This window comes from Lithobates pipiens, unplaced genomic scaffold, assembly GCF_037356315.1.
Source record: "Lithobates pipiens isolate NorthernLeopardFrog02 unplaced genomic scaffold, aLitPip1_a1.2 Scaffold_30, whole genome shotgun sequence".
NCBI lineage: Eukaryota > Metazoa > Chordata > Amphibia > Anura > Ranidae > Lithobates > Lithobates pipiens.
In genome coordinates, this window is record NW_027507791.1 from 5,386,497 (window position 1) to 5,401,744 (window position 15,248).

General features: G+C 43.1%; 1 protein-coding gene across 2 annotated transcripts in view; it reads left to right on the top strand.

Annotated features, from left to right (window-relative positions):
• Positions 1-14,807, top strand: part of MIS18BP1 (MIS18 binding protein 1) — a 49,724-nt gene extending 34,917 nt beyond the window's left edge. Inside the window, exons 8-9 of one of the 2 annotated variants that reach the window (XM_077463551.1) lie at positions 5,864-5,918; positions 13,603-14,807. In XM_077463551.1, the coding sequence (XP_077319677.1) occupies positions 5,864-5,918; positions 13,603-13,715 (168 nt within the window). In that variant the 3' untranslated portion in view covers positions 13,716-14,807. The remainder of the gene's footprint in view (positions 1-5,863; positions 5,919-13,602) is intronic. The other variant, XM_077463552.1, reaches the window with a different exon arrangement.
• The last annotated feature ends 441 nt before the right edge of the window (positions 14,808-15,248 follow it).

The following is a 15,248-nucleotide window of genomic DNA, read 5'->3' on the forward strand; positions in this document are numbered from 1 at the left end:
CAACACTCTTCAATCCACATCTGCATGAGGGCTTTGAGCCTCATGATGGCCTCCTTCGAGGCAGATCTCTTTGCCCAGTTTCACTCTAGAGCCCTCCAATCCAGCATCTTCTGATGTCGAACAAGCATATCTAATTGTTGGATCACCCAAATCTTTTGTCCAGTCAAGTAAAGATCTCCCTGGCATGATGAATCTCTGATCCTGCCCTGGAAATTGGTTAGGTCTTTTCTTCATAAGACTTGAAAATTGATAACAGATGCAAATCTTACAGGCTGGGGCAGAGTTTACTATCCCTGGATCTTCAGAAGTTAAAACTACTCGTTATTATTCTGGAACTGAGAGCCATCAGACTGTATCTGCAACATTGGACTTCCCTTCTGCAAGGTCACCTAGTCAGAGTACAAATGGACAATGCCACAGGAGTGGCCTATATAAATCATCAAGGGGACTCCAGAAGCCTAGCAGCCCTGAAAAGTGAAATAGTAAAATTTTCACCCAAAAAAATAAAATCCTCTTATGGCACAGCAAGAGCTTTGCTTGTGCTGTTAGCTGGGATGATGTTGGTGATAGCAGTGGTATTGACCAAAAATAATGAGATGCTGTAGGTAGGGTATAGGAATTGCTTGAATGCAAAGAAGATGAGTAAAGGTTGTTAAAAAGGTTTTTCTTTCTTGACCACTGAGGGACACAGTATGTCTTACACCTTCAGTTATAGTGGACAAAGGCAAACAGCCTCAGCCCTCAGGTAAACCCTCCCTCTAACAGCAGGCCTCAGTTATTTGCTAGTGTCATAGGATGTATTTATTTCTTACTCTCCAGTGACTGAAATTGTTACTTTTTTTTTTTTCCTCCTCAAAGATTAATTTCAGTGTAGTGGCAAGACTCACATCTATGAGTTGGTCACCGGGAACTTCCTCATTTATATTAGTTGCTGGGAGCCGTTTTTGATTATGCCAAGGAGCATGACCTCCTTGAGGGAACAGTCAAGTAGGGCCCTGTGAATCTCTGACATTCACTTGGAATATCTGGGACTGGTCTGCAACACTTTACAGGCCAGGATATTTTTTCTCTAGAAAAATCTTCAGGCTCTCCAGTCACTGGTTCATGAGCTCCAGTCCAGGAGCCATCTGACTCTCTGCTACTGCCTGAGAGTCTTGGCTCTGATGGTGGCCACCTTTGAGGCCATTCTATTTGCCTAGTTCCATGCTAGCAATCTGTAAGCCTACAATTTGTCATTGTGAGACAAGTCAGTCTGACCAATTTGACACCAAGGACCAGGCTGTCTCTGCCCTGTTGGCTTCAGAATCTGATTTTTTTTTTTTTTCCCCTGTTTTTTTGAAGATCCTGACCATAGATGTAAGCCTGTTGGGTTCAGGAGAGGAGTCATGGGCACTCAGTCTGTGCAGGGGACTAGGTCCTTTGTGTAATCTCATCTCCTGTTAAACATCCTAGACCTTTGGAGGTCTGGCTTGTCTCTCTGGCGTCCATCTGACTCCGTCTCCATACATTTGCTCTGGATTCACTCAAACAACCCCACACTGGTAGTGTACATGAATCCTCAGGGAGTAACACGAAGTCTCATTGCAGCAAAGGAGGTAGAGCAAAACCTGTCCTGGGTATTAATCAGTGTCCTCAGGTCTGCCCGCTATGTAAATCCCTGACATGGAAAATTGACAGGCAGACATATTCTCCTCTTAGCTGACAACATCTAAGAGTGGTCTCTGCACTCTTGTTTTGGGGAAACCAAATGTGGTTCTCCTGGCCTCCAGTTTCAACAACAAACTGGACAAATTTGTATTCAGGTCCAGGGATCTGGAGGAAGCAGTGGATGCATTAGTGGCTCAGTGGGGAGCAGTACAACCTGATCTATGCCTTTACTCCTCTAAAGCTTTTTTAAGGTCTGATTTACAGGATTAAAATGGCAAAACGGTGGTTCTCAATGCACCAGTCACCAACGACACCAACCAGTTAAGACTCCTTGCAGACGCACTGTGGCCTCTGCCAGACCATCCAGCTGTTCCCATCACAAATGCTAATTTACCACCCTGCTTCTCTTGCTGGCTTTAATGGCATGACTGTTGAGGCACAGGGGCAACTCCTGAGCGTAGTATTCCTACTATTCTTAAGATTAGGATGTCAAATTCCTGCAAGGTCTACCACCAGACATGGAAGGCATACTTTGCTTGGTATGGGTCTAGAAGCTATCACCCCTGAAGTTTCTCTGTGAGATGGATCCTTTTTCTTTCTGCAGTTGAGCCTGTTCCATCATTTGGCGCATAGTAGCATCAAGGGTGAGTCTGCCTTTTCCCATTATTCTTCAGAGACTGCTTCCCACCCTCTGATCAAGCCTTTTTGTACAAGGGGTCTCACATGAGGTCACCCTGGTCAAATCTACCTTGGTGGGATTTGAATCTGGACCTTTTAATGGCCCTTTTTGAACCCACTCTCTGAAAGTTTTCCTTGTTGCTAATCACCTCTGCTAGAGCATTGTCTGAACTGCCAATTCTGTCCTATGGGGAACCATTTTGAGGCCTAAACCTTTCTTTTTTCCCAAGGTACTCTATATTTCACCTTATATAGGACATTGTTCTTTGTGTTCACCAGTATATTTCTTTCAACTGCTTGAATGGGGTTCATGCTGTTCAAGCTTTCTCTCCTCTTCTAATTCTTTGTTCTTTTTGTTATCCCTAATGTGCTCCGGAAGGGCTTCCTGGCTTCTAGTTCCATCATTTCTCGATGGCTTAAACATTCTATTGTGTAAGCCTCTGGTCTCAAGGATTAGATTGTCCCTTTTCCATATATCTATTTCTCAAACACAACCTCTGGATATGATGCTGAGCACTCAACTTCTTAAGTTGACCATGGCGAGGCTTGTTCTGACCTGTCCTGTTAAACCGCTGTATGCTCTTGGTCACTGTGCTTCAGCTCAGTTTCAGGGTCTTGCCAATCTTCTTATAACCTAAGCCATCTTTATGTAGAGCAACAATTCTTTTTTTCAGATCCTCAGAGTTCTTTGCCATGAGGTGCCATGTTGAACCTCCAGTGACCAGTATGAGAGAGTGAGAGCGATAACCCCAAATTTTACACACCTGCTCCCCATTCACACCTGAGACCTTGTAACACTAACGAGTCGCATGACACCGGGGTGGGAAAATGGCTAATTGGACACAATTTGGACATTTTGACTTTGTGGTGGGGTGTGGTGGGGTGTACTCATTGCCAGCAGTTTAGACGAGTCCCCCCCAGTTTAGACAATAATGGCTGTGTGTTGAGTTATTTTGAGGGAACAGCAAATTGACACTGTTATACAAGCTGTACACTCACTACTTTACATTGTAGCAAAGTGTAATTTTTTCAGTGTTGTCATATGAAAAGATATAAAATATTTACAAAAATGTGAGGGTTGCACTCAATTTTGTGAGATACTGTATGTTTTATCAATAATGCAAACCATTCACAAGACTAGATATCCAGAGAACCCCACTTTGCATCAGAAGTCAAGTCCCCCACCCTCCCTTACCTCACAGTGCACACACTCACATTGTGCTGCCGCTAAGAATAAGCTGGTGGTGGAGCTTGGAAGCAGTAAGTGCAGGGTCTGGAGAAGGACCAGAGGAGGGCTGGAGTTTGTTGAATGCTGAGACCAGAAAAGGCAGAGATAAGGGGGTGGTACAGCTGCACAGAGAGGATCTGTAGGAGAAGTTCTGTCGTCCTCTCTGCTGAGACAAGGCGAGGACAGACATGAGGGGGATGTTGAAGCTGCAAGGGCCACATGAAATGGCCTGGTGGGCTGCTTTTGGCCCACAGCCTGGTGTTTACCACGTGCTCTAGATCTTTTATGACTGTCAATAATGACCATCAGTAAGTCTGCCAATAGACGGTGCAAATTAATTTCCTGCAGCCACAGATTGTAGGGGAAAAAAAGTTGCACGATTCCCCCCATCAATACAGGCAGTGCTGACCAGGATAATCGCTCCTGCTGAGCAATTGTCTTTTCCCAGGTGTGCTACTCCCATCACGTAAGGATATTATGGCTTACTGCCAGCTTTGACACATTCAGTTGCGAGTGGGTGAATGAATGGATGGAGATGATCGTTTCCTGTTTGAACTTGGAATTTTTTGACTATGGGGCTTTGACCAAGGCAGGCTCACAGAGACTGTGCAACTTTCTTCTGAATCGGGCTCACTGTGCATATGCACACTTTTTTTTTTTTCTTTGGACGCGTGTGTGGACTCCTGTGTGTCACACGGGTTTGCACCATTACTGCTGCTCTTCAGTGTCATTGGGCGTTCCACTAGGGGAGTTCATTCACACCTATACCATGGTGAGTCATCTGCCAAAGGGGAGCAGCCCAAAGGGTCCTGCTGGCTCCCATTTGACAAAAAAACTTGGTTAGTCTGAAGCATTCCCCTAAGGGTCCTGACAATAAAAGCCTGGACTGCTAATCTCAGCCAATGCCCATCAAGGGGCTTCCTAAAGCCTTCTGGGTTGGCCTGCGCCTCTTGTTTCCAGACTAGACACATGAGATGTGGAATATTGACATATCCCCAAAGCTCAAAGTAGAACTTTGCTCTCTCGGTCAACACTAGTTCTAATGCTTATGCTGCTAGCATTAGTAAATGAATAGGAAAGTATATTATATTTACTTGTGTTCAACTTTTTTTTTTTTACATTTCTTCAGTTACTTCATAGTTACATAGTTAGTCAGGTTGAAAAAAGACACAAGTCCATCCAGTTCAACCAAAAAAAAAAAAAAATGTAAACAAGACCACGTGTTGTGTGTACTTCCTTGTTCCATGCCTGGGCAAATTATGTCATACTTCTCAGGAGTCTTCAGGAGGGGAGGAGAGGTTTGCTAAGCTCAGCCTCCTGCCAGTATGCCTGCTCTAAGGGCAGATGCATTCCAGGGAGTAAATGCTACGTGACTCATCTGCCCTTACTCAAGATGGCCACCGCTAGCAATGCTAGAGGGGTGTTTTATAAAGTCATTTCTCAGCAAAATAAAGAACGGAGACATGGATGTATATGAGAGTTTGCGTTTGAGTATGAACAATTATTTAAATAGCATTTTTGGTTTGTGTGCTCAGATGACAGTGTAGTTCCACTTTAACCACTTGCCGACCACGTTGTAACTTAATGACGGCTATCTGGGAGGCCTTCCTATGATGGCTTCCCTATAATGGCACCAGCTGCGGGGCGTGGGCGGCTGCTGATCACAGATTGAGGTACAGAGCCAATCAGTGGCTCTTTACCACGTGATCAGCTGTGTCCAATCATGGCTGTAAATAAAAGCCAGTTATTGGCACTCCTTTCCTCATGCTGACAGCAAGAGGAGAGAAGAGAGCTGATAACCAGTTTCTCTAAACTGGACATGTACACATTAGTGCAGTCCCAACTGTACCCACCAATGCTGCCAATCGGTGCAGTCTCACCATTGAAGGAGAAAAAGTACTTGTTTGCAAAATTTTATAACAAATTATGAAAGCTCTTTTTTCTGTCTTTTTTTTCATTCGTTTAGCAAAAAATAAAAGCCCCAGTGGTGATTAAATACCACCAAAAGAAAGCTCTATTTATGTGAAAAATTGAAAAAATTTTGTTTGTGTACAGTGTTCTATGACCGTGCAATTGCCAAAGTGTGACAGCGCTGAAAGCTGAAAATTAGCCTGGTGAGGAAAGGGGTAAAAGTGGCCGGTATTGAAGTGGTTAAGCAGTATTTCATGGCCAGCACCCCACATGGAAGGAGCTTCTGACTTGGCAAAATAGTATAATTTCCATCTCTAATAATGCCACTTTGTAAAGGAAATTTTGCAAGATGTTATGAAATTTTATATATTTTGTGTTTTTTTTTTAATTTCTTGTTAGGGATGCAAGATCCAAGCGACACCAACTTCTCGAAGGGTGACATCCTTGGGGAAAGGTAATTATTGCTATAAATGTTGGGTTGATTGTGCTAGATTTTTTTTGTGTGTGTTTTAACACTTATGTTTTAAAGTGAACTTGTCAGTCAGTTGACATTTGTTTATAAGGTAAAACGTCCCACATGTAAGTACCACATATGGTCTCCATCTGCTTTACTAGCCATAAAATACTTATTTAGAGACACTTTTCTGTTTTTACTTTTGAGCATAGCGTTGTCCATCTATAAGTCTGCAGTTCAATGTGACCACTCTTATTGGTATGGTTTGTTGCTTAGGACCTAGTTCTAGTTTTAAATCTGTTAAAGTTCCATCTGTTTTGGAGAAATCAATAGTTAGCTTTGACACCTAAACAATCTGAGCTGTCAGCTTTACAGCCTTCCCATCCCTTCTACAGCTGTGTGGGGGAAAAAACACTGATTTATAATAAACACCCAAAACTTCTTTATCATACATCACAGGACACAGAGGGCTTAATTCATGACTGCTTGGGTTAGGCTGCCACCTTCAGGTGAATGAACACTGGCCAAATATAACGTCTCTCCGCGCAGCTAGCTTTAGTTTAAGCTAGTGTCCTTAGGTGATGGATGTATCTACTGGTTTTAAGGGCTTAGTTCCAGATTTGATGGCCTACCCCTGCTTGGGTAGAGGAGGGCTTTATATGGATTGGTCAGTACAACCCAGTGTGGGTGATTTAGGTAGGTTTTTCTATGTGAACCCACATATGGCTGTGGTGGAGGGGAGGTCCGTTATGACAACATCATTGTCTGCATCTACCATTTTCCTCAGGCGCAAAATTTTCAGCTCCTGGTATTCCAGCATTGGTTGCACCACGCTGCAGAATAACTCGCCAATCCATACTGTCTCAGCCTCTGCTTAGGCGCAGCAAGTATCAGGAAACTTCTGTTGCAGTGAGTTGCCACATTGGTGTTTTGGCCTAGGCTGGTCACCCCTCTTAGCTAGGTGGCCTCTCCCTTCTGGGTTTCACAGGCCTATTAACCCTCAGCAAGCCATAGCCTTGTGCAGGCAGAGAGGTTGGGGGATGAAAAATGTGATGGGCTTCCAAAGTCCTCTTTCAGGTATGGAGGACCCTCTTCACAGTTCACCCTGCAATAGCCCCCCAAAGGGTCAGATTAATTCTGAATCCTGGCTTTTATGCTATTTCCACATCCTTTGTGGAGGCACAATTCTCCACATCCTTTGTGTCAAGGGAGGCATTTTCTGCAGCTGTAACTAGGTTGCATAAATAATATTCAGAGGTTCTCACTAGTTTGGAACACATGGGATGCAAAATGTAGGCGCTCTCCCTCCCTTCGCAGATCCATCCAGAAGTGCCACTGGGGCCTAAAAATGGATGATACCTGGGACCTCGTAAGCACGAGGTTTTGCCTGTAATGCCTCTCTTAATAGGGCTGGAACCCAGGGCTTAGGTCCTGTTACATTACCTCAAGCTTTCTGGGGTGCTATACAAGGCCCAAGGCAGTTGGACCCCGTATTTACGGACCCAGTCCTTGAATGTTTGCTAAAACGTACCAGCTGTGATGGGTGAAAGCTGGATTTTCTGTTAAATCAGAAAAATCTTACGGTGATGACAAAGTAAGGAAAGAGATACTTTTCTTTCATTTAAAAAAGGAAAAATGTTGTCATGCCTTAAAATCTCCACTAGATGGAGTCTATGCACGTACCTTACTCAGTTGTCTTTTACTGTTTGCTCAGTTCCGTGCTTGGCTTTACAGTGTGTGAAAGCAGATTTCTTGGTAGGAAAACCTGCAAAAAAAATAATTTTTTCTTCCCCTGATGGGACCAAAAGGTTAGGGGGACAGCAGCGCTGTACCCCCCCCCCCCCCCCACCGTGGGGGAGATGGAGGGTCCCACCTATTATAGCGCTGAAAGTTTTGTTACTGTGGCTTTATTTTTACACATCTCTGCTGCCCCTCGCCCACTCGTGTTGTGTCTGGGACCTGAAAAACACTGCCCTCAGGCGCCGGTAACAATTTAAATAAAAAAGGGGTCAGATTTATTTTCTGAGGGGGCGGGCCTAACACAGGTGCCATGAAATGTCCACGGACAAGCCACAGGCTAATAGCAGATAAATACAGCTGTGTCAGTCTCTCCTCTGCTGCTGAGGAGGAAAACAAGCTGCCTGCACACAGGGACACGTATGGGTTGCAAAACTGGCATTCCTGATTCAGGAACGACACTTTTCCAGCACAAAGTTGAACTGTATAGCAATTTTAAAAAAGTATTGACCATTTGCAGTGATTTAGTGCAATGTGTATAGCACCTCTGTTTTTGTACTTAGGACTATGCCTGACAAAAAAGACACCAAAAAGCCAAGAGAGTAAAGGTTTCACCCCCAGGCATTGGGATTTCAAGCTGTATTTCCACGCTGTCTTCCTCGCCTGAATCACCAATTATGGCAACTTAGGGTGAGCCCTTACAGAAAATTGTTGATGCAGCTGCCGCTCACATCTCAGCACCTGCATACGTGGCTGATGAAACCCTTTCCTCCTCACTCCAGGGTCTGGAAGAAAGACTAGCAGTTTAATAGCATCCTCCATTCAAATGGATAGGAAACGTACTAGGTCCCCCTCCCCCGCTTCAGTTTTACAAGAGGAACGGTGGGCACATGATGAGGTTTTACCCTCAATCAATCAAGAAAAGCTTACCGATGATTCTTCTACTGAGGAAACAATGGTAGATGAACCTTTTTTAGCATCTCAATCTGAAAAATTGCTGATACAAACTCTTACAGAGATGGTTTGTTCCTCTTTCATGCTGCCTCTAACAGAGTCTCATGAAAACATGGCCTCTTCATTAGGTTCTTTTAAAACCTTCCTATCCTTTACATGCATTTCCTGCGCATGCATTATTTGTACAGCTTATTTTTTTGGAATGGGATAAACCTGATAAGCATTTTCTCCCTCTTAAGAGGTTCTCAATTCTCTGGAGGAGAAATTCTCCAAAAAATGAAAAGTACCAGCAATTGACCCTGCGATTCCCAATGTAATTAATAACTTAACTTGTCCTGTAGACAATGCACAGATGCTTAAAGATCCAGCAGATAAGTTGGAATCCCTGCTAAAGTCTCTTTCCATAGCAGGTGCAGTCACCACGATAGGCGTCTGCCAATCCCTAAAGGACCAATTCAAACAGGCCCTCGGAGAGCTTTCTCCACAACTAGCTCAAGATTTGGCTGAACTACCTAATGCATTATGTTTTTCCATAGATTTATTCCATTAAAGACTCTATTCACCAGGCATCCCGCCTCACGCTTATGCTTGTACATATGTGCAGAACCCTGTAGTTGAAAAATTGGTCAGCTGAAACACCATGTAAGAACCTCCTAATTGGGTTCCCCTTTCATGGGGAGCGACTATTTGGAGAAGACTTGGATAAATATATCAAGACAATTTCTGCTTGGAAAAGTACTTTTTTTTTTTTACCAGTCAAGAGAAAATATAAATGTCCTTTGTTTAAAAGGACCCTTTCCCCTGCGCCAGGGGCTTTCGCCTCTAGGCAGTGGCGATGGCCTCTGCCGTCAGACTCTAGAGGAAAAACACAGGGTCAGACCCAGGCTCAAAAGAAGCCATGGGGTAACAGGTCTCCAAGACAGAATCCTAAAGCCTCACAAATTTAGGACAAATGGGTCATCTCCACAGTAAAGCAGCGATACAAGCTGGAATTTTGGGACTTTCCACCGTCTCATTTCCTAAGATCTAGTGTTCCCAAAGATCCAGAGAAAAAAAAAAAATCTCTGTTTTGGCATTAGACTGATTAATATCTCAAGGGGTGATCATACAGATCCCCACCAAGGAGTAAGGTCGGGGGTTTTATTCAAATCTTTAATGGTACTAAAACCAAATGGAGATCTCAGACCAATACTAGATCTAAGAAAGCTAAATCAATTCCTGAAGATCGAGTTGGAACAGCATTTTCAATTTGTAGCCCTGCCCTTTGCCCCCTCTGGTGTTCACAAAGTGCTGGCCCCACCTCTAGCCAGATTAAGGGCACAGGGCATAGCGTACCTAAATGATCTATTACTTATAGATCAATCAGTGACTCATTTGGAGCAAAACGTACACACTACAACCAACTATCTGAAGAGTTTGAGTTGGATTCTCAACCTAAAGAAATCCTCCTTAATACCACTAAAAAGGCTGCAGTGCTTGGGTCTAATAATAGACACAGCCCAGGAAAGGGAGTTCTTTCCTCAAGCAAAAATCAGCTCCATAAAAGGAACTGGTGCGGAGGATCAAGTCAAATGGCAATCCCTCCATTTGCCTCTGCATGAGGTTGCTAGGAAGTCGCTTCATTCGAAGCAGTTTCATATGCCCAGTTCCATTCAAGACTGTTGCAGAACAGTATCCTGTCTGCTTTAGACTTGCCAATGTGGCTGTCCCCAAGAGTGGCCCATATCCTCACTTGATGGTCATTAACCCAGAATCTGCTGAAAGCAAAACCCTTTAGACCAGTCATCTGGAAAGTGGTAACAACGGATGCCAGCCTTTCAGCCTGGGGAGCAGTACTAGAAAAGACAACTGTCCAGGGATAGTGGTCAAGACCCGAAAGAACCTTGCCCGTCAATATCCTAGAGATTCGGGCAGTGCGTCTGACTCTAAAGACCTAGACTTTCAGGTTACGGGATTGTCCTGTCAGGATTCAATCAGACAATGCCACAGCTGTGGCCTAAATCAATCACCAACGGGGCACCAAAAGTCTCAGCACAGAAAGAGGGGAAACATATTCTAACTTGGGCAGAAAGGAATGTTCCATGCCTTTCTGCAATCTTCATTCCGGGAGTAGAGAATTGGTAGGCGGACTTAAGTCACTAGCAGTTATTCCCAGTGGAATGGTCTCTTCACCCCCAACATATTCTGGGCTGTTTGTCAAAGATGGGGGACTTCGGACGTGGATCTTCTAGCATCCACGTTCAATAGGAAGTTAGTTAACTTTGGCCAGGACAAGGGATCTATTCGCATGTGGAACGGATGCGTTAGTGACTCCATGGGATCAGTTCTCGCAGATCTATGCATTTCACCCTATTCAGTTGCTGCCTCGACTTCTTTGCAGGATCAAGCTGGAAAGAATGCCAATAATTCTGGTGGCACCAGCATGGCCCAGAAAGTCATGGTACACAGAAATTGTAAAAGATGGCAGTGGAGGGCCCATGGTCTCTCCCACTACGGCAAGATCTGCTCTCTCAGGGACCGATAGTCAATTTTTCCTTACGTCTCTAAATTTAACGGCTTGGCTATTGAAACCCACATTGTAAGGAAATGTGGGCTTTCTGGGTCAGTTATCTCTACCCTGATTAATGCTAGGAAGCCAGCTTCAAGGACTATATATTTTAGCATGGGTCTTCAAACTACGGCCCTCCAGTTGTTGAGGGACTACAATTCTCATCATGCCTAGTCATGTTTGTGAATGTCAGCGTTTTACAATGCCTCATGGGATGTGCAGTTCCGCAACAGCTGGAGAGCCGTAGTTTGAAGATCCCTGTATTATAGAGTCTGGAAGGATTATATTTCCTGGTGTGAAGCCAAGGGCTGACAGCCTCAGAGATAAATCATAGGCAGAATTCTTGCCTTTCTACAATTAGGGGTAGAAATGAAATTGGCCTTAAGTACTATTAAAGACCAAGTCTCATCTTTTATTGGTCTTTTTTTCAAAGACCACTTGCTACTCATTCTTTAGTCCGGGGCTTTATACAAGGGGTGACATGGCTTAATCTGCCCGTCAAACCTCCCTTGAACCCTTGGGACTTGAACTTAATTTTGTCTGTGTTACAAAAACAGCCATTTGAACCAATACAATAGATTCCCCTAGTCCTTCTGACAAGGAAGTTGGTATTTTTGGTTGCTATATCCTCAGCAAGGAGGGTTTCAGAATTGGCTGCTCTTTCTTGTAAAGCGCCATATTTGATTTTTCATGAGGACAGAGTGGTGTTACGCCCTAGTCAGGTTTTCACCTGAACCTAGATATTATCCTGCCATCGTTTTTTCCAAAACAATGTTCCAGGGAAGAAAAGTCAATACATTGTCTTGATGTGGTGAGAGCAGTGAAAATCTATTTAAAGAAAACTGCTCAGATTCATTAGACTGATGTCTTATTTATTCTGTTGGGCCCTAAGAAGGGACAGGCACCGTCAAAATCCACTGTTGCCAAGTGGATTCGGCAAGTGATAATTCAAACTCATGATTTAAGGGGTAAAATTCCCCCGTTTTTAAAGTTAAGGCACATTCTACCAGGTCGGTTAGTGCTTCTTGGGCAGTGCGTCATCAGGCCTCCATGGCTCAGATCTGTAAGGCCGCAGCTTGTCCTTCAGTGCAATACAGTCACAAAATGTTATCAGGTGGATGTAAGGAGGTATGAGGATATCGCCTTTGGGTGCAGTGTGCTACAAGCAGCGGTATAAATCCTCAAGTCTAGGTGTACTTTACAGGTTGTCTCTCCCACACTTCATGTGGCATTGCTATGGGACGTCCCATTAAGTAATTACTTAGGGTCTGTGTCCCATGATGTATGATAAAGAAAATAGGATTTTTATTACAGCTTACCTGTAAAATCCTTTTCTTGGAGTAAATCATGGGACACAGAGGTCCCACCCCTCTTTTGAGATGCAAGTATTTTGCTTTGCTACAAAAACTGATGTGCTCCTGGAAGGAGGTGGGATTATATAGGGGAGTAAACTTCCTTAATTAGGGTTTACCAGTGTCAACACCTGATAGTAGGCTATAACCCATTAAATAATTACTTAAGGCTCTGTGTCCTATCATGTACTCCAGGAAAAGGATTTTACAGGTAAGCTGTGATAAAAAATCCTATTTTCTATTTTTATTCAATTCAGTTTTTTGGGGATTATATTATTGGTTTGTTTGCGCTGATTGAGTTTGGGGATATTTATGAAGATGCAATGTGTTCTGTGATTAAGAAATGCCTTTATTCCTGAATATTAATATTGAGAATCATGTTTCTATGCCAAATCAACGAGGAAGAGCTGTTCAAGTTACACTGTGTTCTCTCCCAAACAATTCCCATAACTATAATATGCTCTTATTTACACCCCTCCGGTGGTTTTCACCCTCAACCCCCTGTTCAAGGGCATTAGACTATTTTGCAACTTGTACCTTACCTTATCAGATACAAGACTACCCACTTGGAACTGCTTTCTGATCAGCTATATGGCCTGCTGTTTAGAGGACTAGTACTGTATACTAAAAAGAGAAATCAATTTATTTTCTCACCAACAGTAAAATCCCTTTCTCTGAGTTCATTAACGGACACAGCACCCTCCATGTGTTGGCCGTGCTTCTGACACTGCTTTCTTACAAACTGGTGGTCTATGCAGCGAGAGGGGTTTTATGCACAGAGGAAGCGCAATGTTTTTCCTGCCTAGTGTCCTACTCCTGGTAGGGGGCGGTATAAAACCCTATCCGTCATGAATTTGAAAAGAAGCTGTGTCCGTCAATGAACTCAGGGGGATTTTATGGTAAGAACAAAAAAAAAAAAAAAAACGTTTTATTACTATGACATTGCTCTCATTCTTTATACAGACTCTGGTATGCCACTTTTATCACCGTCTAATAAAAATGTATATAGGGGGTCACAGCTTGTGTATTCCACAATGTCTTACCTGATCTCACCACTGCTCTTGGTCCTCTTCCCTATTGTTCCACATTTTAGGATCCAGAGACACATCGGTGATCGGAAAACTCTTCAAAAAGGATGAGGAGTCATCCTCAGACGAGGAAGGAAAAGATAATTATTTTTCATATTCCTTTTCCGATGAGACCTAGAACCTGATAAATTATGTATATACTGACCGTGCGGACATTTTTATTTCTTGGCATGGGCTATATCCACGGTATGCACCACTTAATGAAAGAGACTTAAACACTCTTCCAGTAGGATATTGAGACAGCAGAATTTTTTTTTAGGTTTCCAAAATGGTGTGAAATGTATTTTTGAACTTCTTTCATTAAATGGTTTTCACTTTTTTAGAGGAATTGTAAAGCTCAGTTTTACTAGTTAAAATCATACTTGTCGAGAAGGAACGGTTGGGCCCCCCAATCCAGCCTTTAAAGAGCTGTAGAAATCAAGTGAGGCACTGTACAAGTTCCTAATGTCTGTTCACATGGGCGCAGTTGCAGTTCCTTTGCTTGCAGATGAAGAGGCCTTTTTCACATAGGGTTCAGCTTATAAACACTGGTGAGCTGTGTCTACAATGTATAGTTTTTGTACAGCTCTCTGCTTTCTTAAACTTTCCAACCCCAGTTTGGGGATGGTAACACACCAGCAGCTTCTTTAACTCTGAAAAAGCAAAGTCGTTGCCTGCTGGGCAACCTTCCATTAAGTCAAAATTTGGCAGGTTCAGAAGGAACCCCATGAATTTCAATACATCTATGGGGCAGGCTGGTTGTACCAAAGTCAATCAAAAACATGTCTGATTTAGTGATCATTGTATTCTGCCAGTAGAACACAATAGCCCTGGGGGAGGCATTCCCGCATCAACAGACTGTAGAATATTCTCAGGAATCTCTGCCAGATCTTAGGAGGGTAGCTTTCATGTGGGCTTGAACCAACTCATAGCAGAAGGAGGAACCTTGGCAATGGAAAGGAAACCCATCATAAAGAGGAATATTTCCCATGTAGGTGTTAATATTTGAGGCGCAATTACTAGATACAGGCTTAAGGTGTACATAAGAAACTGGTCTGCTATGAACATATCAATGTTGTAATTAGTATTTGATATCTATGTAAATATGTTTAGAACTGTGATGACCTTCCTATCTGCAAACCAGCTTTGGTCTGTTTTGCCTTTTTATCGGATGCTTTTTAATTTTGTATTGAGGCTGGTTGTATAAAGATGAACTCTCACTTCAAACCCATTCTGTGTTTGTGTAGTTATTAAAATAATTATGTAGGTGTAAATACATCTTTAATTGGGAAATGAGTGGAAGTTTGGAACACCCAAGTACTCCTCATTTGGTTTCATTGAGGGGATGATTCTGGAATCAGGGAAAATGAAATCTAGAACATGGTAAATACCAGGACAGATGAAAATTAAGGTATTTGACAAACTTGTATGGATGCTCACAACGCCCAAAGTGATTCGCTGCTGTGGGCAGGGAGAACTGTTCTGACACTTTTATATGCTTGTTTTAGACTTGTAGTATGAATTACTGCTTGGAGAAATTTCAGGTAGTGATCGGTAATGGTTGCCCACATATTCCTTTGGGTGAGCGCACATGGGCATCAGATGATGGATATTCTGAGGTTGAAATGGTTTGTACTTTAAAATGCATGGATGTTGACTTGTATAGAGAGGG